This window comes from Leptosomus discolor, chromosome Z, assembly GCF_034619465.1.
Source record: "Leptosomus discolor isolate bLepDis1 chromosome Z, bLepDis1.hap2, whole genome shotgun sequence".
Lineage (NCBI taxonomy): Eukaryota > Metazoa > Chordata > Aves > Leptosomiformes > Leptosomidae > Leptosomus > Leptosomus discolor.
This window is the reverse complement of record NC_141419.1, coordinates 23,588,301-23,616,230: the sequence shown is the minus strand read 5'-3', so window position 1 is coordinate 23,616,230 and position 27,930 is coordinate 23,588,301. Positions and strand designations below refer to the sequence as shown.

General features: G+C 36.5%; 1 protein-coding gene across 1 annotated transcript in view; it reads left to right on the top strand.

The window, feature by feature from the left end:
• The first annotated feature begins 694 nt into the window (after positions 1–694).
• SHOC1 (shortage in chiasmata 1) overlaps positions 695–27,930 on the top strand; it is a 57,410-nt gene continuing 30,174 nt past the window's right edge. Inside the window, 11 exon segments of the mRNA XM_086480472.1 lie at positions 695–763; positions 4,533–4,662; positions 5,265–5,346; positions 11,147–11,337; positions 15,946–16,108; positions 17,276–17,378; positions 18,087–18,243; positions 19,581–19,688; positions 25,177–25,306; positions 26,108–26,202; positions 27,219–27,461. Of these exon segments, the coding sequence (XP_086336598.1) occupies positions 695–763; positions 4,533–4,662; positions 5,265–5,346; positions 11,147–11,337; positions 15,946–16,108; positions 17,276–17,378; positions 18,087–18,243; positions 19,581–19,688; positions 25,177–25,306; positions 26,108–26,202; positions 27,219–27,461 (1,471 nt within the window).

Below are 27,930 nucleotides of genomic sequence, written 5' to 3'. Positions count from 1 at the left end.
TTAATTAAGAACAAATATTCTCTTACCTTATGCATACCTGGTCAACCATATATCCTGTTTTGCGCTCACACCTTACCTCTGTCCTTGTATAGTTTTCACGTCACTGCTGGTTCCCATCAGAAGCATCAAATGATTTAGAGACCAGGTGTTCCAGCAGGACCTCTTGCTCTCAACTGGCCTATACAATCACCTTTTCCTTTGTAAATCTGAAGGAGAGAGAAAAAAAGTCCCCTCATAAATACATGAGGCAGTGAAAAGTTAATAGTTTAGATAGCTGAACCACTATTTTTAAATGCTTATTTAGAATCCATAAAAATTAATTGAATCAGTTCATTTCTCAAAATTATTGCTTAGGGGAGGTAATATGTATTGCTTACATTCATTTAATGGTTTGAAAGGTTTTCTATGAAACAAACTGCAAGAGGCATAGCTAAAAAAAACCCCAAAGCCCAGTGCCTCTGGATAAGAATCAAGTGTCCATGGTCTGCAGTTACTTTGTTACATCCTTCCAAAGGAAGAATACTGAATGCTTTGGGTATCCTTCCATAGGAAATTCAGTCCAAGGTGCACGGGCTAGCAGAAATGAGGAAGTTGTTCTTGTTGAAAGTTAATTTCAACCTTCTCTTCAACATTTTTGCATGATATAGGAAGTTTTTAACTGATCCGTATTCTGTGTATCTTCTAGACAAATGAAATGTTGAAAGCATCACAAACCAAGATGTTTGCAGCTTTGAAGTATCACTCAACAGACTATTTGTATGAGGTATAGTTTTATTATTTCTCTTAATATTCTGAAAGAAATATGGCAGTAACTGAAGAAAAGATTGAGTGCACATTAAAAAAGATACAGAGAGCTACTTTCTCAAGAATTCTGTTTCAGGGAAGTTGGTACAGCGCTTGCTGGAATAACATAGTGAAATCATTACAGGTTTTTTAATAAAAAATTAAATATTGCCAAAACTGAAGAGCATAAATTTGTGTGTGTGTGTCTGTTGCACTTACAATTGTGCTTTATAGCCAGTTTCCTGCCTAGAGCTTTCTTTGGAGAGTGCACTGTGCCTTCTAATGCATGAAATTCAATTACCTTTTTGGAGAACTAATCCAATTCTCTAGCTACTTTAATATATGGCAGGATACTGGTGTGCAACACTGTGTTCCCTACTGATGGTAGGGAAGAGTTTTTATAATGTTTTAGATTAAATTCATGGAAAGCGGATGTTTTCTTACCTACAATGAATATTTTGACTTTATAGATGTTGATCAGTTAGACATAGAACCCTTATGAAGTCTTGCTTTCCTTCCTGTCTACATCTGTGTGATGTTACCAACTGCTTATCACTGAAGCACAGTGTCTTACTTAATTGAGTTTTTACTTATTTACATTTTCAAAGAAAGCCTGTGAGCCAAATGAAAACTTCTCTGGCAGAGTGGTGCTTTGCCAAAAGGGGACATTTCTAGTGTGTGAGCAGAAGAATGAGGTAGTGAGACATGATGCCTTCAAGAGTTCAGGGAGAGTGCAAATACATAGACGAGCACTCCTGGCACATAGCTGGAGACAAACAGCCTGGGAAGTGGTCCAGCAGTAGTATTCACAGGTAAACCAAGATCCTCGTTATGAAACCCATTGCCCTCATCCCTTTCCTTAGAGTGCAAGAATTGTTCCATGTAGTGCCTGTGTACGTGGCTAGCGTTTTCTTAGATTGTAGCAACCAGAACTTATTTTTCTATTCTGACTCCAACAGTATGCAATCTGTCATTCAATAATTGTGTGAAAACCTTCTGACAGTAGTTCCATTCTGTTTGATCTTCAGATGTTTCTGTGTGGTCTATGAATAAAAAATAGGTGTGTTAACAAAATATGATGTGGGTTATCATGCAAAAGAGAAGAATTATGATTCATGGCTTTTCTCGCCTGAATTTTGAGGAGTAGGGCAGTGCTGACAGCAGGACAAATGGAAAGTGGTAGAAGAGAAATGTTTGGTGACCTGCTGAATGGCTGCTCTGGAGCAGTGTGTGAATGTTGCTCTGTAAGACTACCGGAAGGGGTTAATGGATGTGATCACGCATTTAAAGGTGTTACAGACCTGACTGTGCAAGGGATATGCTGTGCTAACACTGCATTCTTGTGCCTAAGTTCTATGCTCCTGCTAGAAAGTACCTGGTAGTTAAATTGACTTTTGACGCACCTGATATATCAAGTGCACTTGCCTAATGCTTCCAGTTCTTAGGAAATGCTGGAATTCAATGAGCCTATCAGACTCTGATTCCTACATGCCTCTGGCTGAACTGGATGTGGAATCCTACTCTTAATGTACTTGTTACGCATTTTTATCAACCCCAGATAGTTTTTCTAGCTGCCCAGTATAAATGTATTTTTGAAGAAAAGAGCCTTTTCAGCCATTAAAGACACAAGGCTTAGATTCCTCATGCTGTTGAGTGTTGTAGGTATGATTATGAAGTCGTCTTAGAAGTTCAACATTCACTTATTTTGTAGACTAGCAATATATGCAAGCTGCATGGAGCTATAAAAATGCACAAAGCTTTTGGTTAGAAGAAAAATTTGCAGAGACCTTTACATTTCCTTGAGAAAAGGGGTAAATATGCATTGATTAAATACAATAGCCATTAATAATGGCCTTGAAAAACACTTTTATGTATTTGAGAAAGGCAAGAAAGGCCGTGTATTAGCAGACTTTATAAAGTGAACTAGTTCAGCCTAACCTGTACATTCAGAGCAAGTTCATTTAAAAGGTTTTGTAAAATGCACAGTTTTCCTGTTTTAAGGCCATTATCTGTGACAATAGCCCTAGGATGTGTTTTTTGCACTTTACAGACATCAATGACTGAAAGCAATTTTAGCTATTAAGCTAAAGTTAGCCTCAGTAAAACTACAGCCTGGTGTTTAAAATGCCTTTCTAATCTCTGTCATATTATTGCTTGTATTCACTTGTTCAGTAGTTTCTACTTAAACTCCAGCAGGTCATTCTTCTGTAACCTAAGAGTACTTTTGAGAGCTGTTATGTCATGATCTTTACAACTTGTTTTAATGAAGAGAAAGGTTGTCATCAGCTCTTTCTGTTCCTGTGATCTCTTCCAGGAGTTTACTAGCTGTACTTTATTTTATGGTAAATGCAGTTGTTTTAGCGGTAACTGATGTATGGCCAGTAACATGTAGAAGACCTAGGTCCAGTTGCCTGTAGTTTTGGCCTTCTTTGTTCAGAATTTGTAAAGGAGAAGATCACTGGGGAAATGTCATGCTTTGACTTAGGCAAGAGGAAATGCATTGGATTGGTAATGGTGTTTATCGAGCCTTTTAAAGAAAAGATGCTATGATGGCAGTAGTTTTTGCCTTTTTTGGTTTAACTGGCATTTACAGAATTGTAACTGTCCTACAAAGGATTAAACTGAAATGGAGAAAGGATCTGTAATGGTGACCTTTCACAGAAATTACAGTGTTTATTCACATTGTTTCCCATGTCTTCTTTTTTTTCTTTTCTTTGTTCTTTTTTTTTCCCCCCCATTTTCTTTCTGCCTATACAGGAAGGTTTGAAGAGCACATCAACAGCACGGTTGTTCTGGTAGCAATCCAAGTCAGTGACCTATTTCTCGTTTGTCACCTGAGATGTCTAGCGGTGCAGGCTATAACTAGCTTGACAGCATATGCTGAAATGGGTGGACATTTCCAGGACCTGAAGCAACAGAAATGAAGTTATGCAATGGACTTAGAACTATAGAGAAGTTTCTAGTCTCATGATGCTCTCCCACATTTCTGTAGCTAGTTGCCTTTTCCAATATGCCTTTTGCACCCCAGAATTTTTGAGAACATCCTTCTAAGCTATAAACTTGTTAAATCCAAACCCCTGTGTAAGAATCATTTTTCTGTGCTTCCTAAACTCACTGTTTATTCTGTGGTTCTGTGTTGTTTATATGGTACCACACGTGGGCTTTTGTGGCAAAAGAACTGTTAGATAGTTTATTGAAGGTGGTCTGTGTGAAGAGCTACTGAAGTTGCCACATTGACTATTTAATTCTAGAATTCAGTTGATTACTACCATGCTCCAGTGTTGTTTTCGTTGAAGACAAAAGGATTTATAAAGGGCTTTTTTTAGCTCATAATGGCACATGAATGCTGAGAGGCTTTAGAATATTATGAGCACTAAAAACAGCAATAGTAGGAATAATTTTAAATTGTTTCTGATCAGCTTATACACGTGTCAGCTCAGGAGATGTATGCAAATGTTATGCACTTGTAGTTGCACACGCAGAGTTTAGGTAAATGTAGCTAAGCCTATATGCAATTTTGCATACACAGAAGTGTACATTAGAAGTTAACTGTCAAGTCAGGTAAATGTTAATATCTTCTCTTAGTTTGGACTGTGTCAGTTTTACAAAAAAAAAAAGTTTAAATATAAAATATCAGGTTCTAGTAGAAAATAGTTTAAAGTGGTGGGACTGTTTGAAGTGGTAGTGTATAAAAAGGAAAAGAATGAAACTGTCTCATAATTTTATCACATCCCTTATTTTTTGTGCAGAGCATGGCGAGGCAGAAGTATTCCATTTGGAGATTATCACTGTGCTTTCCTCCCTGTTTACATCAAGATGAAAAGTATCATCTCACTGGACTCTTTGCTGATGATAAGTATAGAAAGCCATGGACTAGAAGTAGGTTGTATAGTCCTTAAGTTTTAGTTTAAATTTACTGTGGATTAAAGCAACACCTCGTGTTTGTGCACAATGTGATAAGTCTGGTAAAAAAAATGGAAATCATTTCCAGAAGTAGCACTACGTCAGTTCATATAGCTCTTGAAGGTATCACATGTTCCTTGCCTAAGTAGAAACAAATGGCTAATGAATATTTATTTGTGTATGGCACCATAAATGAGGGTGATATTTGATTAGTTTGTAGAGATCTCTGGAAAACTTTCTCTCTGGACATGTGGTTATGGAAGAAAAACAATGGTCAGAGATAAGTAAAATAATAAATTTGATTAGTTGGGATAGGTTTGAAAGATGATGCTAAGGTTTTGACATATGGAAAAAAATGGGGGGTTTTCAAGCATTGAGGGGGAAACATATATATAAAAGTATTTGCATCTTTCTGGTGTATTTGCATTTCCTTTTGCTAATGGGAACTAAGAGCGTTGTTTCTTCTGTACATCCTGTGTAAGGTTTGGTTAGCCCCTGCAATGACTCAATCAATACATGAAAATAAAAATTAATTTTAGTATTTTCTATGTGATTCTTTTTATCTCTTTTTGTCTCAGTTACTTCAACCCAGAACATGATTGCTATGTCTGTACTGGATCAATGGAAGAAAAGTTTATGTGTGGAGGATTTCCTGGAAAAGTCAGTAACCTTAAGTTAAAAACATATGTGATTTCTTTGATATCATTTAGGTACTTTGTGAATCATAAGCTAATGATGATAACAGAATATGGAAATGTTTTCTGACAGTGGCAAGTGTACAGTGTGCTGGAGGTGTACACTGTAGCACATAGCTTAAAGATGGCTTTTTTGCTAAAAGTAGTATTGTGTTTTTATGGAGTTCTCTGCTTCTTTATCTCAGCTTTGTAATGGTTTTGTAATCTATTTATGATGTTGGAGAAAGTCTCTGAAATCCATGCATGAGCATGAAATTAAACCATGAGAACATATTTTCCTCCTCTCTCTCTAAGACAGTTACCTCTTGTAACTGTAGATGAAGGTATTCAAAGATAGGATATTTATAAACCTTTGAAAAGGTGTAAAAGGCAGCTATAAAAAGTAAAATTTGCATTATAGCAATTGAAGAGAGATGTATTATTTTAAAATTATATATAAAGCCAAAATGTATCAAATGAACTCTGAAATAGAGTTCGTTTTTAAAAAACAGGTTTGCAACACAACCTTTACAGCAGATTATGGTTCTGTGAAACCAGTAAAATGGTGTGAATTTCTGCTCTCAAACAATCGTCAGTGAGAAAGAAATAGAGACATTACATTTGTGCTTTTACAGGCCAGTCTAACATCTACGTTATCTTCAAATCTGCATAAAAACATGGTTGTGAAGAAAACTTGTGGTTGAAGAATTAATTAACCACGTACAGAAAATGCCAGCACCAGGCTTGCCAGTACATTACAGTGGCACTCTTCTGTGATTTTGCTATGATATGGTCTTTAATTGCATTGCTACATACTATTTTTTTCAGCATAACCCTCTACTCATTCATGGTACAGAAATGATCATGCTCATTGAATAGATCAAAGCTGTGCACAGAGTGATGGGGCTGTCTGTGAAATTCAGCCCCTATTGTAGCAACGGAGAGGTGTTTTTCCTGTAGAAGTGGTGCTGCATGAAGAGTGCATAGCTTTTCAAAAACATAGTTACTGCATGAGAAGAAAACCAGAATAAAAAGTACATAGTGAGAGGATTTCTGGAATAAAAAGTCTTTACCCTTAGTTTAAAAGGACAGTTAACTCTCTTGGTGTTCTGTGTAATACTTTGATCATTAGTTAATAATCATAATAGACTCTGAAGAGATTGTATTTTCCTAGTATTGCGTAATTCCTGGAGTTTGGTTAAGGAAGTCGAATATTGCCTGGGGAAGTGATTCTGGTTTTGGCTTTGTCAAAACTCGTCTGTGACTTTGGGCAACTAATTTGAACCAAAAACTGCAGTTATCCACTGAATATGCTCCTCTTGTTTGCTGGCAGATGATCTCTGAAGAAGATGAGTACTCATAACAGATTGATTGGCAAGTACTAGTGTTTAAACATGGAAAAATGCCAAATACTTTGAAAGGCTAGAAGTTTGATGTCTCAGATTGGCACCCAGCATGAGTATCTTGGGTTTGTTCTAGAGAATATATTATTAGTATTATAATTATAATATTAGTATTTTAATAGGAATCTTGTGAATATTAATGAGTTAATTTTCCATTTTTCTCACAATACTGTTAGAACTATCCGTGATAGTGTGCTTGTATATTTGTATTCCACTTGGGTTTTGTTAAACGGCCTAGAGCCATATGCCTGGTAGTGAAGATAATAGCGTTGAACAATTTTTGTTACTTAGTCAACTGGAAGATTTGTGAAAAAAAATTGTTTATGGTCACAGCTTTACCACAGTACCCAGCAGGGCATAACATAGTGTCAGTTTTTAAACAGGGTCAAAGTCCAGTTAAAAGTTTTCTAATGTTTCAGTGCCTTCCTTTGTAACTTTCAACATTATTTTGATAGGGATTTTTAATAAAACTTCCCCTTTTCTTTTTTGAAAAAGAAAAGAAAAGCAACAAATAACTGGAAAGTGTTCTCAGGTTTGGTCCTTTGGATCCATAGTATTAGCCTTTAGCTTCTGGAGACATATCAATAGTGAGGTAAATATTTTATAAGGCTTTGTGGAAAGCTCGAGGAGGTTTCCTTGTGATGCATGCATTCCTTTCTTGGGTTGATGGAACGTGCACTCTATAGGCTAATGGGCAGTCTCTTCCTGTCGTTTTATGTCTCTGGAGTTCAGATAACTAGCAGATGTTGAAATGGCTAACTTTAAGCTGTATTGGCCCTCCTTTGCACCTTGTCCTCAGGCTTGTGGTACTAAGTGAAGAAATGTCTGAGTACTTTTAAAAGTTTGGACCTGAAGCCCTAACTCTCCTCTAACATTTGAGTTAGAAAAAATGCACATTATGTGAAAGATGGGCTGATTTTAACTGCTGAACATAAAAAATGGAGAATTAAAAATATTTAAATAATATTAAGAAAAAGAACAGTTTTGCACAGATGCAGAAATTTTATTGTGCTATATAAATAGCAAAACTCAAAGTAAAAAAAAATGTACTCACTTGTTGCCAAAACCAACCTGGAAATGTTGTTGTAGAGACTTGTGTTTGAATAGCTTAACTGGGGTTGGACTAGATAACCTCCAGAAGTCCCTTCCAACCTCAACCATTTTGTGATTCTGTGATCCTGTGAACTAGAAGCATTTGATTATATTTTCAGGCTTTAATTCAGTCCAGCATCTATCAATGTAACCAGTACACCACTGCATTTTTAAAGAAAACTGTATAGATTTTGAGATTTTATGAAAAAAAAGATAATGACAAAATTAATTGCATCTGAAATTATTCTGTGTTGCAATGATCTTGAATTCTAGGTTTAGATTAATGCCAAAAATGCACTGAATAACAATTGAAATTACATTCTTCATCTTCAGAAAAAAAATAAGACTATTATATGTAATATAATCATCTTTGCACCTTGAGAGTATGATAAATCTTCGAGGATGCTGCAAAACCCATGCAAAGATATCACACAAGGCATTGTCTAGACTAATATCAAAAGAAATTCCCAGAGCAGTTGTTACAAAGACACAGTGTGGTTTAGTGAGCAATTCGAGTCAGTTAGATGCCATCTCAAGGGATATTAAATGCCAAGAATGAAGAAGTTCATTAGACCAAACAGCATTTACTTTGCCTGCTGTTTTAGCACTTAAGCTAGTCATAACATCTGAGGAAATCAGTGCATGTATTAGTCTCCAGTTACAGAAAATTTGAGATTATTTCACTTAATGTATTTTAAAATGAAGTGGGCTTCGTCTGTGTACCAGTGGAAAAATAACTGGACTGTAACTAGGAAATCAGGAGCAAGGAGTTAAATTTAGGAGGAGAGGATGTATTTGTGCTTCAGGTTCTTCAAGTGTTTTGCATTCGGTTTAAAGTAAGTAAAGAGAATCGAAGTAACTCAGGTATTTTAGCATAGTGGCTTCCCTGTGAGTAGGACTAAGCAGTATTAATACACATAATTCATCACAAGTTATTGTAAGTGTTCCTGTTTGGGAACATAATATACTGCCATGTATTTTCAAAGCAACACACACAAAAAAGAGACAGGAATGGGTAGTAAGTATGGTAGGTGGTTTATTTTGGCTATTTAAAACTTGGCCTACAGTAAATGTTTTTCAGTAGATTTACTGTTAGTAAGGAACAAGGAGTGAATAGCGTGACAAGTAAATTTATAGATAACACTAATTTCTTTCTGATAGTCAAAATGGCAGATGACAGAAAATAAGCAAGATGTTATAATCTTTTCAAAACTGGTTAGAAACAAGTACTAAAATGTTCTGCTGTCATTTAAACCAATGGTAGGCATTTTTTCTGGAGTACAGTGTTCACTGCTGGCTATGGCTCACAGAACAGTAGTCCTGGGGTTGTAAAAAAAAAAAAAAAAAAAAAAAAAAAGTATATGTATCTAGTTAGAAAATATTTTAGACTTACAGTTTGGCATAACAGCTATCAAAGTATGTCCCAGATGTGCTGATATGTAATACGCTTATAACTGAGTTCAGTATCTTTGGATTGCTTATCATAAGATTCAATACATTCTGTTCTAAGACTCTGCTCAGAAGATTACTTTGTTATCTTTTAACAGTAGGCACATGTTTTTACTAGCAAATAGGTGCTTTGTGTAGATTTTTTTATGCTTTTTCTGTGTGTCTAAAAATTTAAGTAACAAGGTTAGGAGTGATGCTATTTTGACATAAGCTTGTCAACTTGGGTTTTTTGGGTTTGTGATTTTTTTGTTAAGCTTTTCATGGAAGCCAGTGAGGAGTGTAAGTGTGAATGACTGATCAAAGAGGTCAGTGAAGTGGGCTGATACATTAGGGAAAACTGGTTCAAAGTGCCAGGGAGCCTACTATCTCCTTGGAGAGGCTGAGAAACAAAAAGGACAAGAAACAAGTGAGGGAAAAACACTGAGTGAGAAAAACACTGAGGAGACACAGACTGCCTAGACAGGGATGAGGGGACCCCTGGCAGGAAAGGGGATAAGGAAGTGAGTCTAATTCTTAGAAACTGCCAAATGACTTAATTGGATAAACCCCCTTACTAGCTTTAGTACATGAACTTAATTGCCATGCTTATTTTGATGATGGGACTCAACTGTGCATATTTCAAAGATACTGCTGAAAGTTTTGCTTCATGTTGTAAAGATCTAATTGAAGCTAAATACGTACAATCTAAAGTAGTGCCTTCTGTGTTCAAAACACTGTGCAAGCATAGCTATGTGACTTGAACATGTGTTTCCATACTTAGAGTAGTTTGTTATGTAAAATATTTACAGATTTCCAGAACAGCCTTACTAAGGGATTGACTCTGGAAAAGGCTGGCCCATGTAATCTCAAATCAGCAACTCGTATAGGCATGATCTATTTATAAAACTGTAGGGAAAACCATTGCTTTGAGTGAAGCAAAAATGTCATAAAATACTTGATTTTTTTTTTTTTTAAGATGTGTAGTAGAATTTCCTCACTATTGCTGCCTAAACATGAATGCCTATACTGAAATTCAGAGGTGCACTCATATACTGGTTCCATTTATGAGATTTACCTCCAGATGGCTAGCAAATATCAAGACTGTATAATGCAAAGGATTATTAAAAACCTGAATAAGTCGATAGAATGTGCAGTTGAGAAATCAGTTGTCTGAAATTAGAATATTAAGTTCAGGAAGTATAGATGAGCAGAAAATTTGGGTTCTTCAGAAAAGTCAGCACTCATCAGAGTCAGTTTATTGTTCCAGTCAATTTATGTGGATACCATAGCATTAACAGGACTATATTTTAATTTAAAACTACAAATATTTTGTTCAGATGCATAATTAGCTGAGGACTATGATTTTTTTTTTTCTTCTGTAGTCAAATGATTTTGCTATTTATTTGGCAAGCAGCATTTTTTCCTGGCAAATAATAGTAGTATTGAGATTAGTATGAAAAGTGACAGGAAAATGAAATGGTTTTGTTTCTTCATTTATCCCGTCTTTTCCCTATTGCAGTTACTTGCAATTTCTGCATGAGTTTTGAAACACAGCAACACATTTAACTAATAGGTTTGATGCTTTTTCCAGCCATTATCCTTTTGTTCTGTTTAATGCTGATGTTTAATCCCTTAAAACTTAAAGGGATTTTTTTGGAGAAGAAATAAACATGTAATTTGACCATGGATCTGGTGAAAAGTGATAACAACTCTGTAATTTCTGATCTTACTCAGTGAACACAGTGATTATCAAAGTTCTTAGAGTATCTTTTTGAGTGTTTTTGACTCACTGAGGAGTCAGGGAAGTTATGACAGTGTTTTTACAACAGCTTAAGTATCAGATTTTTTTTTTCTGCTCCTTAGGAAACCTGTCTCCTCTGTGGAGTTCCATGTTAGTAATGAATTAATGGCAGTTATTCCAAGTTCAAATCCCTGCTCTCAGACTGACATAGCAGGACCTTTTTTACTTATGAAGAATGTTTTTAAGGAAGAATCCACCCAAGACAAGTATTTGAAGATTGACTATACCACTGAATTTAAAGAACAATGGCAAGGTAGGTTGTTTAATTTGTTGTTGCCTAACTTTCTGTGGAGTCAGCTTGTTAACTTCCATAAATTTTCGTGTGTGATCTGTTGACATTGAAGAGATCATTTGAGTGATCACAGCCTTTGCAAATGCAGAAGTTAGAACCGTTTAAGAGAGATTTGTTCGCTGGAGAAGCATGTCTTGTGTTAACAGTTCCAGATAGATGCAAGCCAAAAGAAGTTTCAGGCTGATCAAATACATAGCAGAAGGTAACAAAAAGTATCACAATAAGTAGATGTTACCAGGCATTGATCAAAATGCTAATAATCCTTTGTACCTCAATAAAATTAGATCCTTGTGTTCTTTTATCATGTCAAGGAGGGAAAAGGTAAGCAGCTTCTGCTTTTTTGCTGCAATGAAGATAGTTCAAATTGGTTAGTGTTCCTATGTGTTTTCTGAAATTTTATGATTAGCACCCTAATAGATACAATCAATTCTGGTCACAGAAAGCAAAATGTTGAGAATGTGTTTGATTCACCTGTACTATGATTTATTATTCTGAACTGTCTGGGGTCTTTTTTCGATACAGTGACACAGAGGAGGCAGGTGGTTCTTGATACAATATTGTACAAGAGAACATTTACTAAGAACATAGTATCGACCATGCAAGTGTATTACAGTTAGTAGTTGAAAGACAGTAATCTTAATTCATCTCATTGAATAATTAGCTGGGGTTTCTTCAAAGTTATGTGGCATGTGGTGGAAGGTTTCAAAGATTAATAAAGCTCTCTGTATTACTTACAAAAAGAATAAAAATAATTCAGATGCTTTCCAATGTCTTAGCTACTACTTTCTTAGGAACAATTAAGAGAGCTAAATTCCCATGGACAGTGGTCTGAAAGAAAAAAAAAAAGTATAAATTTCATAAAACATTTTATATTTTTGAACTTACAGATTATTATCATGCTTAAACAAACATAAATAGGCGAGCTAAAGAGACTGGATTTTTTTTTAATTTAAGAATATTAAATTATTCACTATTTCGGTTGACTGGTCTATTGTATAATAATTATCTTCCAATGTAACTGATGTGTTACTGCAAATCCTTTTTCTAATTTTCTGTTTGCATGAAAGAAGGATATGTTAGCAAAATTCTGTTGACTTTTGAGGGAGGTATTGATTCTAACATTTTTAAAAGCTGCCATTCTGAAAGATTTGCAAGCTATTTTGTGTCATTGAGAATATGCTAATTAATTCCAGCTAATCTGCTAACAGCACAAAACTCACTAGGTTTCACTAAAGGTGTGAAAATACATACAGAAAGTGCAAAAACATGGAAGTTTACTGATAGATAAAAATTATTAGAAGTGGAATATTATGGGTGATATCACATAATTATCTAACCTGTATTGAAAAACAGTAAGAAAGAACATGATATAGGCTTTGAAATGATCATTTAAAATGTATTCTTCCAAGAGAGGAAGGTTATCTTTGAATACTAACTAGCTTGTTTTATTACTGCAGGAGTTTTTGTGCGTTTTAAAATGTGATGTGGTTATTTCTGTTAATGTAACCTTGTTATTCCTTTCAAATAACAAATTTAATTTCTTCAGTTGTTTCACTTTATGAGGTGTAATATAAGAAATAATGTATATAATACTTACTAAGAGCTGTAGTATTTAAAGGTTCTTGTTTAAAGCAAAAAAGTTTCCAGTAAGGTTGTGAAGTTTACTGCAATAGGTTATGCACACATTTAAAATGTAGCTAGTAAATTATTACTGGACTGTAGCAGTGGAAAATGCTAAGAAAGTGAAAACCTGTGAAACATGAAGCACATTGAATAGAAAAGCTAAAAACTTAATCTGGTTCTGACATGCGGAAAAAAACTTTACAACCTGAAAGGTTATAAAGTAGGTATGTTTATTGCGCGCAGATGCACGGGGGATCGCTCCACCACAAACGTGCATGTCCATCATGGCCGCTTGTCCAGTATTTATACAATTAAAACACTACATATTCCAGAGACACCTATACATATTCATGATCTACCCCCGAAAAGGCAGTCCCTTCCGGTCACTTCATTTCCATAATCTCCGCCTTGGGCTCCTCCTTGGTGCGCTTGCACAGTCCCTCCAGGTGGTCGTGAACAGGGGTCTTCAGGGATGAAGGCCGTAGGTCTTCCTCGCTGTGTACTTTTCACCTTTCCCCTGAAATCTCTAATTTGGCTGAGCTTGCAGTCCCAGACCGGTTTCGGCCTTGTCTGTCCTTAAGTGCACATCTGGCTACCTCCCTTTTGTTATTGTTTGAAGATGGATGTTAGCTAGCCCTGTTAGCCCTTATCTCCTCCCGCCTTTGACACCTTTGAACCATGAATTACATCCTTGGTTTTGTCTCTTCTGTTTCCCCTTAACAGCTTCTTTCTCCAGCATTCTGGGCCTCCTTCTCAGGTCGTTTGCAGGTGTTAGTAATTAATTGCCTACTTGCCTGCATGTTAGTTCTGGGAAAGCAGGTTTTAATAGTTTTAGCATTTTCTATGTAGCTCTCTATTAATATTTTCGATATATCTTCGATTAGAAAGTATATTTTCTATATGGCCCCCTATCAGTTCAGTCAGTAGCTGTAGAGTTCCAGTCTTCATTGCAATTACAGTAGATTTATATTAGATTACAAACAAGTTTTCAATATTTAACATGCTGTTAATTGCCTTTCTGTTTTGCATAGGCTATCTGTTGGCAGTGGAATGGCAACCATCTTTGTACCATTAAGCTGAAAAGCACTAACTTTACACTAGCACATGATGACACTGGCAGTGAAACCCCCATTCAAACATGACCTGAATATGTGCTCCCTGATTGACAAAGTACTTTAGCACATGCTTAAGCCTATTAAAGTTCTTTTCTTAAGTGCTTTAATGATCAGAAATTACTGAATCAAAGAAAGTGATGATACTGCATTCAAGTTACAATTCTGAAAAATAAGCATATTAAAAAATGTGGAACTTCACTTCCTAAAATCACAAAATGGCAACTCAGTTCAGTTTTGCATGGATTTCAAACATTGGCATTTGTGAATTTCAAACTTTACTTATTGCTCCAGTTGTAAAATTCTTTATTAGGAAAGCAGTTAGGTGTGTGGTTGCATCTGTTCCATCTCAGGACGGCACTTCATTAGATGTGTAAGTGCTTTCTTGCATAGGCATGCTTCCCTGAGGTAGGAGTTAAAAGGTTAAAATCTGTTGAAATTAACAAAGAAATGCACTAATTTAAATACTTGAATCACATTAGAATAAAGAGATTCATTGAAAAAAACCTGGTTTTTTCATACACTTGAAGTACTAGAGCCTCTTATAATAAAAATATACAATACAAATTAATATAATTTTAAAAAATCTGCTAAATTAGGTTCATAAATGCAAATCAAGGGCAAAGTTGTGCCTCATTTGACCGGATAAATCTGGTGTTAGGATATTATGACTTACCCTGCTTTATTTGAATTAACAAAAATCAAATGAGGTATTATTTGAAGACAGTATGGAAGTTGAAGCCGTCTTTATTTTCTGATTGATTTTAGCACCTAATTTTGCAACCACTATTTACCTGAATATTGAGGTGCTTCCTATTTTGTTTGTCTGGTTGCCTGAAGAAAACAAAGAAGAATAGATTGGGGATTTTGTAAATTGTATCAGAAAAGATACCTATTTTTCTATTGAAGTTACTTTAAGCTTTGTAGGCAGCTAGAAGCTCCAGTAGCCTCTCGCGAACCGTTCATCTCATTAAACAGAGACATTTTATAACAAGGCATTTATTTTTTAATTGGTGGATTTCTTTATGGGGATGTGTTTGTGTTAGCAGCATAAAACAGTTTGGGCAGAACGTAATCAGTCTCTATCATTTCCAGCCACTAGGAAGGAAAGGAGGGTTAGTCAAGATGGGGAGGCATTCAGTGCAAGAGGGATGTGGGAATGAGAAGACTTCCATTTTTCCTTCTATATGTATTGTAGATGTATAATATGTGTGTATATGTATATTTGTGCATTATATTGCAAATATAAAGGATTGCATTAAATACAGTTGTGATTACCGCATCAGTTCTGTCTCATGGATAGTAGTAGTCTAAACTCAAAAGAAATTAAGGTCCATAACATTATCTTTTTTTAGGATTCATAATTTGTAACCTATATCTTTTGTCTGCTCATTTTGTAAATGAATTTTTTGTTGCTTCAGAATTAAGAGAATCTGCGTTTAGATTTAGATGTATATGGAGAGACTGCCTCATTTCTGTATTAAAAAATGCACTGAGCTAAGTTTCTCAGCCAAAATCTACCTCAAAAGTTCCTTTATCATACTTTACAATGCAAACAAGTGAATGAAAACAAAGTAACGTTTTCTTTTTAACAGGTATTATATAAAACAAAAGAAAAAGCAAAAGAAAAACAGAGCTTATCATATGAACCATTGGAAGTCTAGGCTTTGTTGCATTTGAAGCTTAAAATCCTAAAATATTTAAAGTAAAAAGTAGTTATTGTTTTGCTGACATTTGTAGCATTCCAACAGTTGCTGAACAATTCTGCTTATTCTGATAATTCTTATTATGTTTATATTGTTTGTTAATGTATTTTTTTCTCATTTTACTTCAGATTTATGTATGGAAGAAGAACTTCTTTTTATTGATCATCTTGAAAATTTTCGTAAAAAACTGCCTACTTCATCTATACTTCTGAGCAGACTACAGTTTTTTTATGTGAAGGATCCCCTTTTAGATTCTGAAGGACAGAACTTAACAGAAGAGAACGTTTTCAGGTATCTACAAATTGTTGTACGATGTTAAACATAACTAATACTATATGTGTAAAGCCATTAACATTTTAGCATGTTCTGTTGTATGTTAAAAATTTAACTAATTTATATTTGCAACAGGTTAAACTTCAGCTTTTCTTCTTACTTATGAAAAAATGAGTAGGATGAAATTTATATGCATTATTTAAGAAATCTGGATAAATGAAATTATGTCATTCTTGCATTCTGTAAGTGTGAAATGTGCTCAGGATTTCAGTTTTGGAACACTGAAAAAAAGTCCATCTTTAAGGGACCTGGTCCTCCCTCAGACTGACTGATTCCCTATCAGTAAAATGCCACTAAATTTCATTGGGCCAGGATTTTACACATGCTTCTGTGTTCCTTCCTTCCTCTCAGTCATGCTGTCAGAAAATACATGCTTATCTTAACCTGCTGAATTGTATTTCTTCATGTTCAAATATTAAATATTGTTATGTTTTTGCTTACTTTCAAATTGCTAGGTAGGTTGCATTTAATTGAATGAGGTCTTATGTGAGGAATCTGAACAAACTGGTACATTAAAACAGGTAGAAGTTATATTCAGAACGTGTCTAGTATTTTGTAAATGTATTCATCTGTATACATACATTCATAAAGTCTGTCTGAACTTTGCGCTGGTTTACTCCATGTCTGGATGACCTGTGTAGCTTCCTTTGCACTTGATAGGGTTGCATGATTCACAAGCAAGGTGAAGCAGATTTTACCTGACTTAACTGTACCTATATAGTAAAAGAATAGGGAGAAGTGGGGTTTTTCAAACATGAGTCCTGATCACGCGGTGAGTCTTGGACATAAGATTATGTGCAAGTGTGAGTACTGTAAATACCCAGCAAAGAGAACATGATGCAAATTCTGCAATGACTTTCAGAAATAGCAGAAACTTTTTTAAGGCAGGTCGCAATATTAAGTGGTTCTACTCTGCATGTAATGTACTATTTCTTAAAAATTAATTTCAGTTAATTACACAGATTGGTACAGCGTCCCTTGGAATTGCTTTCTTAGAAAAGCATGGATTTAGAAGGAAGTAACTTTTGGCACATATATTGCTATCAAAGCTATTGCTAAGACTTTCAGTCTTAGAGATGAAGTAATACAATGAAGTCACTTGCTTTATTTTATGATCTTTTAAAGGGAATGTTTAACTTTCCAAAATGAAATTAAGATGGAAGAGAGTAAAAAAGAATTGCAGGGGATTAAAGAGAACTTCTGTACCATACCTGTAGAAGATGAAGAGGTATCATCTTATTGTTTCTTACTAAATATTATATTAGTGATTGCTTTATGTTATGCATACGTGTTTGATCATCTGCAAGTCATTTTAAGGAATTCTTTTCATACTTGCCAAGTATTTATAGCCTTCGTATATCCAAAATTAGAAAACACTAGTAGTATTTGGGGTTTTTTAATTCTTGGATGCTGTTGTTGGAAATCTCCACTCTGACCAGCTATTTCTCCTGGGACCTGATGTGTTGGCCATTTTATGTAGGTACTGTTACACTAAGAATTAAAAAGAAGCAGAACAAGAAGCCATGACATGTGCATGGGAAAGGGAAAGTTCCAAGACATATTCTGGGACTTGAGGGGCCAGCTGGGCTTCTTTTAAGAAAAGAAGTCAAATCTATTTTTTTTCTCCATTTTTCAAAATTCTAAAAAACAAACTCTCAATGAAATAAATGAGATTTTGCTTGATTGGGAACTATAAGTTCTGATCCACTCTTTATACTCCACTGAATCAGTTTGAAATACTGTGGCACTATTTTTTTCTCTGTATGGAGCAAAGCTTTGTGTGTGCTGTGTAAATGTCATATGACTTCTTTTGACCTCTTAAAAGCTCTTAAATTGGTTTAGAATTAAGCTATTTCAAGATTTTGAAAAAGCTTAGACTGTACAGTAACATCAAAGGAAATTTACTTACCAGTCTGTTGTGATTAATATTTTTCAGTATTTTATATTGCCTGTTGAGTTAGAATTCTGCAAACCCAGCAGTGGCAGATCAGAATCTGTTAAGGTTCCATCGTACTTGGAACTGAAAGAGTTGTTAAATTTAGCTCCAGAAACTATGGCTGATGAAGACATGTGCAAAGACGTGATCAAAGAAGGTGAGGGTTGTTTTTCTTAAATGCTTGACCTGATTTTCCTTTCATTTGCACACATTTAACACAATCTGGCTCTTTTATATTCAGTTCACTTACAAATTGCATCACAGCATATCAAATGAGAATTTCTCCATATGAGAGTATGAACTCTATATACCCAAATTTCTGAGTATTAGAAATGTCACCTCAAGTAGCCAAGGGGAAGTAAACTATTTGCTATTTGGTTCAATCCACAGTTGTGTTGTAATCTTGGAAACAAACATAACGTGAGCTGTGATTCATGATATCCAGTCTACCATGAATATAATAATTTAGTGTTAAGTTTTCTGTCTGTAATTAAATTTACTTTCAGAGACATCCTTAAAAGGATTATATGCAGCAGAGTCATACTGTAAAAATTGCTTGTATTACATTGTAATTGCAAACATGAAAGCAGATTTCTGGAAAAAAAGGTTAAATATTTCCATGGATAACAGTAATATTCTAAATGACAGTATTAATTTCTTTAAAGGAATTTAAGAAAAGTTACTAAATGCTTTTATACTACAGTTAAGTACAACTTTAATGACAGTTATTGGCTATTGGATTGATATCTATGACAGTATTTTATGTAATTAAAAGAAAAATCACAGTGCCTGAGATTTTTTTATTTTGATTGAAAAAAACAGTTTCTATTGGTTTTGGCAAACAAGTGAAGAAAACCACTTTTTTGGTAGACAGCAAGCAGCTCAAAGAAGCAAGATTCATGTTTCTGACTGGGAGTGTGTGTGCTGAATTCTGTTTCTGATAGGGCAGCAGTTTGGAGTAATCCAATCACTTATTGAAGATAGGAACAAAACTTAATTTTTAAAAGTGTATATTTGAGTACGGCAGTTTCATGTGCATTCCTTTGATACATTTAGTACATCACAACCTATGTGCCATGTTCCAAGATGAATGACCCAGCCTCCACTGGAGAGGTTTGAGGATTTTGTACATAAATGTCAACATATTATTCTTTTTTGCTCTGTTTTAGTCCTTTTTAGTAGCAAGAGAATCTATATACACAAACTCCTAGTAAACTACATTTAGGCTTCCTACTTGTTCCAGAAATCACATCCCTGTAGTCATAAGAACTTTGAATAATTCAGATAGTGACTGTACTATATTGTATTTTTTTCTGGCACCTTTAAAGGATGAGACTGGGCACTGCTCTGATCAGCTACGGATTTGAGGTTACTGTAAAGTTTTCTAACAAAGTGTTACAGAGATTCAATAAAAAGATTGAAAGAAAAAAATTACTCTCATAGGAAAAAGGAATAAACAGTTCATTTGTGGCACCTTTTAAAATACCTTTTCAGATCTCAAAGCAGAAATTACCTACGAAATGGAAATTTCCAAGTACTGTCCCATGCCACAAGAGGTTTGCTCCAGTAATAGCAGAAGTATGTTGGAATTCTGTGAGTCAGGTAGGAAGATCTACATAAATCAAGGGGTGATATTTAAAATAAATTCTGTAAGTCTTTGTCCCCATATTCTGTCATTGGGAGTACATGAATCATATAGACATAAGAACATTTTCTTTGTGTAATCTGCTATTTGGTACCTGCACCATAGGCAGGTATAAGTACCCATACACCTTTCAAGAGTTTTAAAAGCTAAACACAACCAACTTTAGAGTTCCTTCATGTTGCTTTTGGCTGCAGCTGTGTCTGTATCTTTTGCACTTCATTAGTTTTTTAGATTTTTTTGTCTAACTTCTTAGATTAGATGTAAGGAAGTAGTTCTTCACGGTGAGGGTGGTGAGACACTGGCACAGGTTGCCCAGAGAAGCTGTGGCTGCCCCCTCCCTGGAGGTGTTCAAGGCCAGGTTGGATGGGGCTGGGAGCAACCTGGTCTAGTAGAAGTTGTCCCTGCCCATGGCAGCAGGGTTGGCAGTAGATGATCTTTAAGGTCCCTTCCAGCCCAAACCATTCGATGGTTCTACCTAGAGAGGGCAGAGAAAAGTTAAGGCAGATTGATTAAAATTGTGGAGTCAAAAAGCACAGTTTAAGAGTTTGTTGAAGTCTTACGTAAATGCTTTAAAAGAGGATGATGGAGGACAATCCAGGGAGAAGTACTGAGTTTATAACTTCTAGAGGTTCCTGTGCAGACATTTTGGTTTGCAAATGGTTCAGTAAAGCTCTGTGATCGAGAAATTAAGTCATGTAGTCCTCAGAGCTGTTTTCCACAAAAATAAACAGAAAGTGTGCGTTGAATCCTGGCTTCTCCTAAACTGGCATCAGGAAATCCTTTATACCCACCCGCTTTTAATAGCTTGAAAACTCAGACAAGCATGCTGGTTACAATGCATACCAATGACAGACAGGTTTGGTATTTGACTGTTCATCCTAACCATCCAACCTCAATTAAAATTTCTTTAGGTTCCAGGTGTAACCTCTCAAAATAGTGGATATTCTTGCCAGCCCTACTGTTTTCATAGGTTAATTTGGCTGGCTAAGAGAGGCAGAAAAATAGCTGTGATAGTGACATTTTTCACCTTTAATTTCATGCAGAAAAGCCTGCGCAGAGTGACATTTACAAGTGAATGTGATCTGGGGAGAGTGGCAGTACTTGAATAAGCACATACCTCTCATCCTAAAGTATATCCTATCTTGGAAAAAGACCATCCATTATTGCATTGGACAGTAGCAGTATTATCCTCTGGTGCATGTTCACTTGATAGTTTTCCATCCAGCAGTTACTAAAATACTTTAGAAACTTGAGTTTTGTCCAGACCAAGACTCTTCTGTCGTGGTTTGAGCCTACCCATCTGGCAACAAAAGCACCCCACAGCTGCTCACTCACCCCTACCCTGGGGAGGAGAAAATACAAGCAAGAGGGCTTGAGGATAGAGACAAAGGACAGGGAGGGCTCACTCACCAGTTATGGGCATGGGCAAAAGACAGACTCGACTTGGGGATAACAACACACATTTGATACAAAACAACCACCACCATCAAGGATAATAAGAGATACAACCAGGTCTTAAATGCAACACAGCTTCCCCGCCCCCTGCCTCCCACCTTCCCGGTCTCAGCTCTGCTCCCTCTTCCCCCCCAGCAGCGCAGGGGGCAGGGAATGGGGGTCACAGTCCGTCCGGCACGAGGTGTCCCCGCTGCTCCTTTCCCCTCAGGGAGAGGGGCCCTCGCAGCCCTCCCCTGCCCCACCGCGGGGTCCCTCTCCCGGCAGACAGCCCTCCGCCCACTGCCCCAACGCGAGTCCTTCCCGCGGGGCCGCAGCTCCCCAGAACCCCCCGGGGCGGGTCCCTCCCGGGGCTGCCGCCCTCCCACCGACGGGCGGCTCCAGCGCGGGCTGCCTCGGAGCCACGGCTGCTCCGGGCCCGGCCCCTGCTCCTCCGGCCCGGAGCCCTCCGCGGGCTGCAGGGCGACCTCTGGGCCACCGCTGGGCTCCAGGGGCTGCAGGGGCTCAGCCGCCACCCCACCGCGGGCCGCAGGGGAGCCTCTGCTCCGGCACAGCTCCCCCTCTCCTTCCTCACCGACCCGGGTGTCCGCAGGGCTGTCTCTCTCCCATCCCCCTTCACTCACCAGCACCAATAGACCAAAGAGACAGCAGTCAACGGCTTCTTTCACTCCTAAATAGTTATTCGCAGCGGCACCTTTGGCCTGACCTTGCCCAGAGGTGGGTCCAAAATTGGAGCCGGGGGAGCTTCTTGAAGCCTCTTATAGGGGCCACCTCTGCAGCCCCCTCCCCCACTACCAAAACCACACCAAAACCCTGCCAGACACCAAACCACCACATGTTCTCAGTTTCAATATGATTTAAACTGGACTGGTAGTGTTGCAAATCTGCAGTGGATAAGAAAAACTTATCTACACAAAGTTAGAGACGTCCTTTAATAACAATGTGCATGGGGGACATGGGATTCTTCCCAAAGGTGTCCACCGGCACATTACAATCAACAGATATTTATACATTAAATTCATACGTATTTAGTTTATACAATACATATTTAATTTCATCCTCTCGATGATTGATTCTTCTTTTCTCGCTTCTGATGCAAATTAGTGTGCAGCTGCAGTCGTAGTCTTCTATTGTTCCCTTTTGAGTAGGTGGTGTAATTTGGGTAGGTGATCCGTGAGTCGGAGGTCTTGACCACTCCTCGAATTGACCATGTTTGGTCAGGGAACATGTCCTTGGCTGGCAGGCTTTTGGCTCGTACCTACTCTGGTCATGATTCAAAGATTACACACAATGGGTATCATCATAAATCCTGTCTGGCAGACATCTTGGACTACAACATACTGTCCTTGTTTCTAACCACTAACAAATTATTGGTTAATGGATACCTTAGGTCTGGAATTTTACAGAGGCATGCTAGCAGCATAAGCAATACAGATTTTATTTTATATTTAATAATTTATTCTATTTGAGACTGATCTACCTAAAATTATCACTAGTTATCCCTACTAATGGATATTAATTAGAATTCTTGATATTCAAATCAGAATAAGAGGGGTAAGTGGTTTTCAAACAGCGTCACTGCTGCATAACAGGTTTCAAGATTCTCTAGTTTCTAAACCGCAATCACCTGGTGAAGTTTCTATGCTTACAGATTTTAAAACACTCACAGTTCTAACATTCTAAATCTGATGATTTTATGCAACAATAGTTGTCCCCTTCAGGCTAATAGCATCACACTCCTGATTCTGTAGTGGACTTTTGGTAGGAGCAATCGTATCAGCTCTCAGTGCCTGGTATAAAAGCTCAAGGCAAACCCAGCGTATGTTGTCCCACCAAGACAAAGCTAGACTGGAAATTATTGCCTAGCATGCTTAACTGTAATCTGAATCTAGTGAGCTATCTCATTGCTTTTTACTTCTGAAGCTTATGGTAAGCAGGAGGAGCTTAAGTGCAGTAGATCTGAGCAGTTTGGGACCCTCCTCCTGTATGCAATAGTAACAAGTTGACTGAACTTGTCCGGGATATTGTCCATTCTTCTGGAGTAGATGAGTAGTCAAACCATCTTGAATTGTTTTTAAAAGAAAGTGATAGCTTTAATCTTTATGGCCAGTTTTCTGACTTAGCGCTGCCATTGAATCAGGCAAGATTCAATCACTGGGGCACAGACAGCTTCAATGTCTTTTTTTTTTTTTCTTAGGGTATACTCAGTTCTCTAGGATAGAGACCCGCAAACCTGTACATGCACTAAGACACTGTTTGCTAATGGAAGTTCCTATATCAGGTGTCAATTTCAGTAGAGATACCCTACAGTCTTCTAATTTATTTTGCTATTTATGAGTTACCAAAGTGAAATATGTTTGCTTGAACTCAGAGAAGAAACAGTCATAAAATGGCATTTTCTGCCAACATTTAATTGTTTGCCTTCCTCTTCTGCTAACTATGGGGATTGTTTGTTGATAAATGGGTTGAGCAACAAGAGAATTCATTATTCAGCCTCAGTCATTAATGCTCTGGGAAGGGGAATGGCACCCTGAGTGAGGCAGAGTTTAACTAATGTACCTGGTCAGAATGTTTTGATCTCAAAGGCAAAAATAACTAGACAAGAACGAATATAAATAGTATTGCTTGAAGAGAAAGAATTGTGCTTTTTAGATATGTCAGGGATTTTTTCTGTCCTGAGATCAACTCCTGTCCTGTTCAAAGAAAAGTGCTAAATTTGTTTCTCACTACAAAAAACAGTTTTTGAGCTTAAGTTCACAGTAGAAGTTCACTGAGCTTTGTTTGTTCTAAGTCAATGGGAAAGAAATTACACTGATTGGAAGTCTGTTTCTTTCTTTTGTAACCACTTTTATTTCTTACCTTTTATTTTTTTCCCCAGTGTGTACTGTACATTATCTGTCTTTCTAACACTGTCCTTTGTCCTTCCTGTGGTAAAATCTTCTTGTTAGGTCAGACAAGGAGCAGCTGCAAGCAGCTGGGCAGGTGGCTGATTCATAGCCTGCTGTGTGCCAGTTGGCCAAACAATGTGTGTGTGGTGATTGCATCTGCTTACTGTCTGTTGGAATGAATAGGGAATTTGTTACAAGTGTTCTTCCTTGTGGAGGCACTTACAGTTTTACTTACAGTTTTCCTGGCTATTAGTTTTCGCAGAACATGGAGGAACTGTGGTTTTTGTGACCTCTACTTTCTGGTCAAGCTTAACAAGAAATATTGTTAGAAGAACGCCAGAGAGGTGAATACCAGGGCAGTCGTGTAGAGTGCCAATTTTTGTGGAATGACATGAAAATCAATGAAGTTGCAAATTACTTACTAGTTTTTAATAAAAAGCAATAATCCATTGAAATGTTCACATTTAATATGACTGGGAAAAAAAGGAATTGAAAAGTCTCTTTTAGGGGACTTTTAACATGCCAGGTTTGTTTGTATACTGCTTTAAAAAAACAGTGGTGTAATTCATTACAGTGGTCATCCCTAGAAATTAAAATTAGTAGTAATTCTGATTAAAAGAATAACTTTGTCTTTAAAGTCCTGACTCTCTGTTTCTGAAGTTCCTGTAACATTCAATTCAATGTTACAGCCACCACAATATTGTCTGAAGTCTCTCTCCCATCTAATTAACTTCATTTATGTGGGCCCTATCTAAGAAGGCCAGTACGGATGAACACTTAATGTCAAAACTTCAGCCGTAGTACCTGGTGATTTAATCATAAAAATCATCTTGCATGGGAACAGTATGTAGCCAGAACTACATTACTGAATGCGTAAAGGAATGTGATCTATACATTATTATCACCAAACTGTCTGGAAATTAAATGTAACGTATTTGGGGTTTATTGCTTAAATAGTGAATTATGTCATGAAAATATTTTGTATTTTAATCCAAAACTTAACTAGTGTAAAATCCCTAAGCATGTGTGTTTCATTGACAAGTAGCTTTGTGATTTAGATTTTTTAATTTTTGTTGGGGGGGGGGGGGCTTTATGCAATTTCTAGCTAAATGTGTTCCATACCTGAAAGACGAAACAGAAGTACCTTTAACTCCTCCATACAGACGACAAAGATCATGGGTTAATTTTCTGCGCACAGGACTTCAAGAAGAACCTGTTTCTCTTTCTGGTAACAGGTAATGAAAACTTCATATTAATATAAGTCCTGTCATAAATGCTCTAAATCATAAATCCTCCAAATTAGTGCAAAAATAACTTTAGTCTATTTGTGAATTGGTAGTTATGTTCTTTGAGACAGCTGCATATATTTTGTTTTGCCTGAAAGAGTGAACAGAGCATGATCCATATCTGTGGCTTTTCAGGGGAGCTTGAAAAACGAGATGACAGTCGCTACCGTAGCTGCCTTTCTCCTGGGGGCCTTAACAGCCTGAAAATTCAATCTCCTTTTTGGAGTAGGCAATAGTAAATATTTATGTGTATAGCTAGTGTGTATATGCATATATTTATACATGTGGCAAACACATATGTTGAGCAAGTATCACCTACAAGATCTCCAGAAGAGATACAGGAAGAAAGTATTTGTGTTTTGGGGATAACCCGACCAATGGAATTTAAGCCTTTTCATGCTGACATAGGATCAGGATTGCTTCATCCTTCTCATCTGGTTTGTGAGACTAGCATTTTTTGCCTTGCTATATTTCTCACATATGCACGAAGAATTTAAATATCCTTTTTGGGAGGGAACCACAATCTTTGTGAACTAGCCTTGATGGCTCCTCTCACTGCTACCTGTTCACCATGGTGTTGCATAAAGTGCCCCTTTATATGGACAAGAAAAAAATTTTAATGAGTGAATGCATGAACTGAAAATTTAGAAAGAAAGTAGATCTTTAAAAGGTAGCTTTGTATATATCAAAATTCAACAGATAATGCTGTTAAACTTCATACCTCCAAGTCTTATTTTATATTCTTCTTAGTATTTTGATTACAGAGCCCTCTAGGGAATACATAGAAAGTTTGTTATGGCAATCAGAGAAGTATTGGGATAAGATGAACTCTCTTTTGCTTGTCGGTAAGGATTTCTAATTGATGTTCAGTTTCTAATTGATGTTGAGGAGTTCCATGTACATGGAGAAAATATAGCAAAGAAGATAATGTTATATTACAGAGCACAGCTTTTGAGCCATTGGAGTGTATCCAATTAAGATAATCCAGTCTTCAGAGTGTTACATAATTATTTTAGTACATATGAAAAGTTACAGTATGGCAACATAGAAGTTGTTGTATCATGTATCCTTCTATGGAGGTAATTTGAATGAAGTAAGCATTTTATTTCATTACAACAATGTTCAGCTCACTACTACTATTCATATTCAATAACTGAAATTTGGTAGTCTGTCAAACTCACTTCTGTCTGCTATTTTTCCTTAAATAATGTTTCAAATTATGTATCATCAATAGAAAAGTACTGTTAATGGAAAATAACAGCTTGACAAGAGCAGAGTTCCTATCAGGCAGCAAAATTTATGAAACCAAAATAAGCTGCAGGTTATTTCTGACAGCACCAGAATGCTCATTACCGCTGTTCTTTCCTTTCATTTTATTTGCCTTCATTTTACAAATCTCAGGATTAAGTTATATATATTGACGTTATGTTGTCCAATTCATTTGTACATTCATTTATAGCTGAAAATAATGTATGGTAGGCTCATTACTATTTAAGTTCATTATTTTTTTCAGGTGAGGATTATGTTAAATCTTTGTAAGCATGACAAGTAAACCCACAGATAATGAACAAGATAATTTGTAACTTTAGTGATGCAGCAACACATTGTTAGATCTGAAAAAAATTTAATACACATCCCCCCTTACTCATACACTCAATAAGTTAAAAGCACACTTGCTCTGATAATACTAACTGCTTTGCTCTTAAGTCTATTAATGGACACTTGGAGTTACAAATGGAAGTATAAACAATGGATATATGTAGTAGGTCATCAGTACTTTAAAGCTTTCATTTCCAAAATTACATTCTGGTTTCATGTTTCTAGATTATTAATATTATATGTTGATTTCTGGTTTTTGTAGAGTTTCAGACTGTTAAGCTTGCATATCAGCATCATTCACTTACAGAACTGAAGGAAATGCTAGCAGTTGAGGCAGAAGGACCAATGCTCAGCTCACTAGAGGAGGGCTGGTGGCTTCATTTGGGTTTAAATCCAGTCTGCATAGAAACTTTGGAGCAATTAAAGATGGATGCCAGTAATACAAACAGTTTGCTTCCTACAGAAGTAGAAACATTCACACGATTTACATCACATCAGCTAGAAAGTAAGTATCTTCTTTTTTTAAAAAAAGTGATAAAAAGGCAAAGATAAGTACTTTAACAGAGAGTCACACAGTGACAGTTACAGCCCTCCAAGGAAGGAAATGGAAGATTTCTTTTTCTCAAGAACAAAATGTTTTATAGCTATATGAAGTAGCAACCCTACTACAAGTAAGGTGTACTTTCACAAACATAGAACAAATTGTAAATACAAAAGTGTTTAACTGCACAAAGTTATCTTTTCTGTTACTGTGCAGATGAAAAGGAGCCTCCACCAGCCATACTATTTTTTAATAAAATAGTTTCATAGAGGAGAATTTCTTGACAAATACTAATTTTGCATTGGAATATTTTAGTAAAGCAGATATTCGTATAGTCCTATCTGCAGAAGGTCAGTGGGGAGAGCATGTTATAGTGAAAATTCTTTTGTGACACTGTTCAGAGGGGTTTTTCTTATGCTGGCTGTGGTTTCAA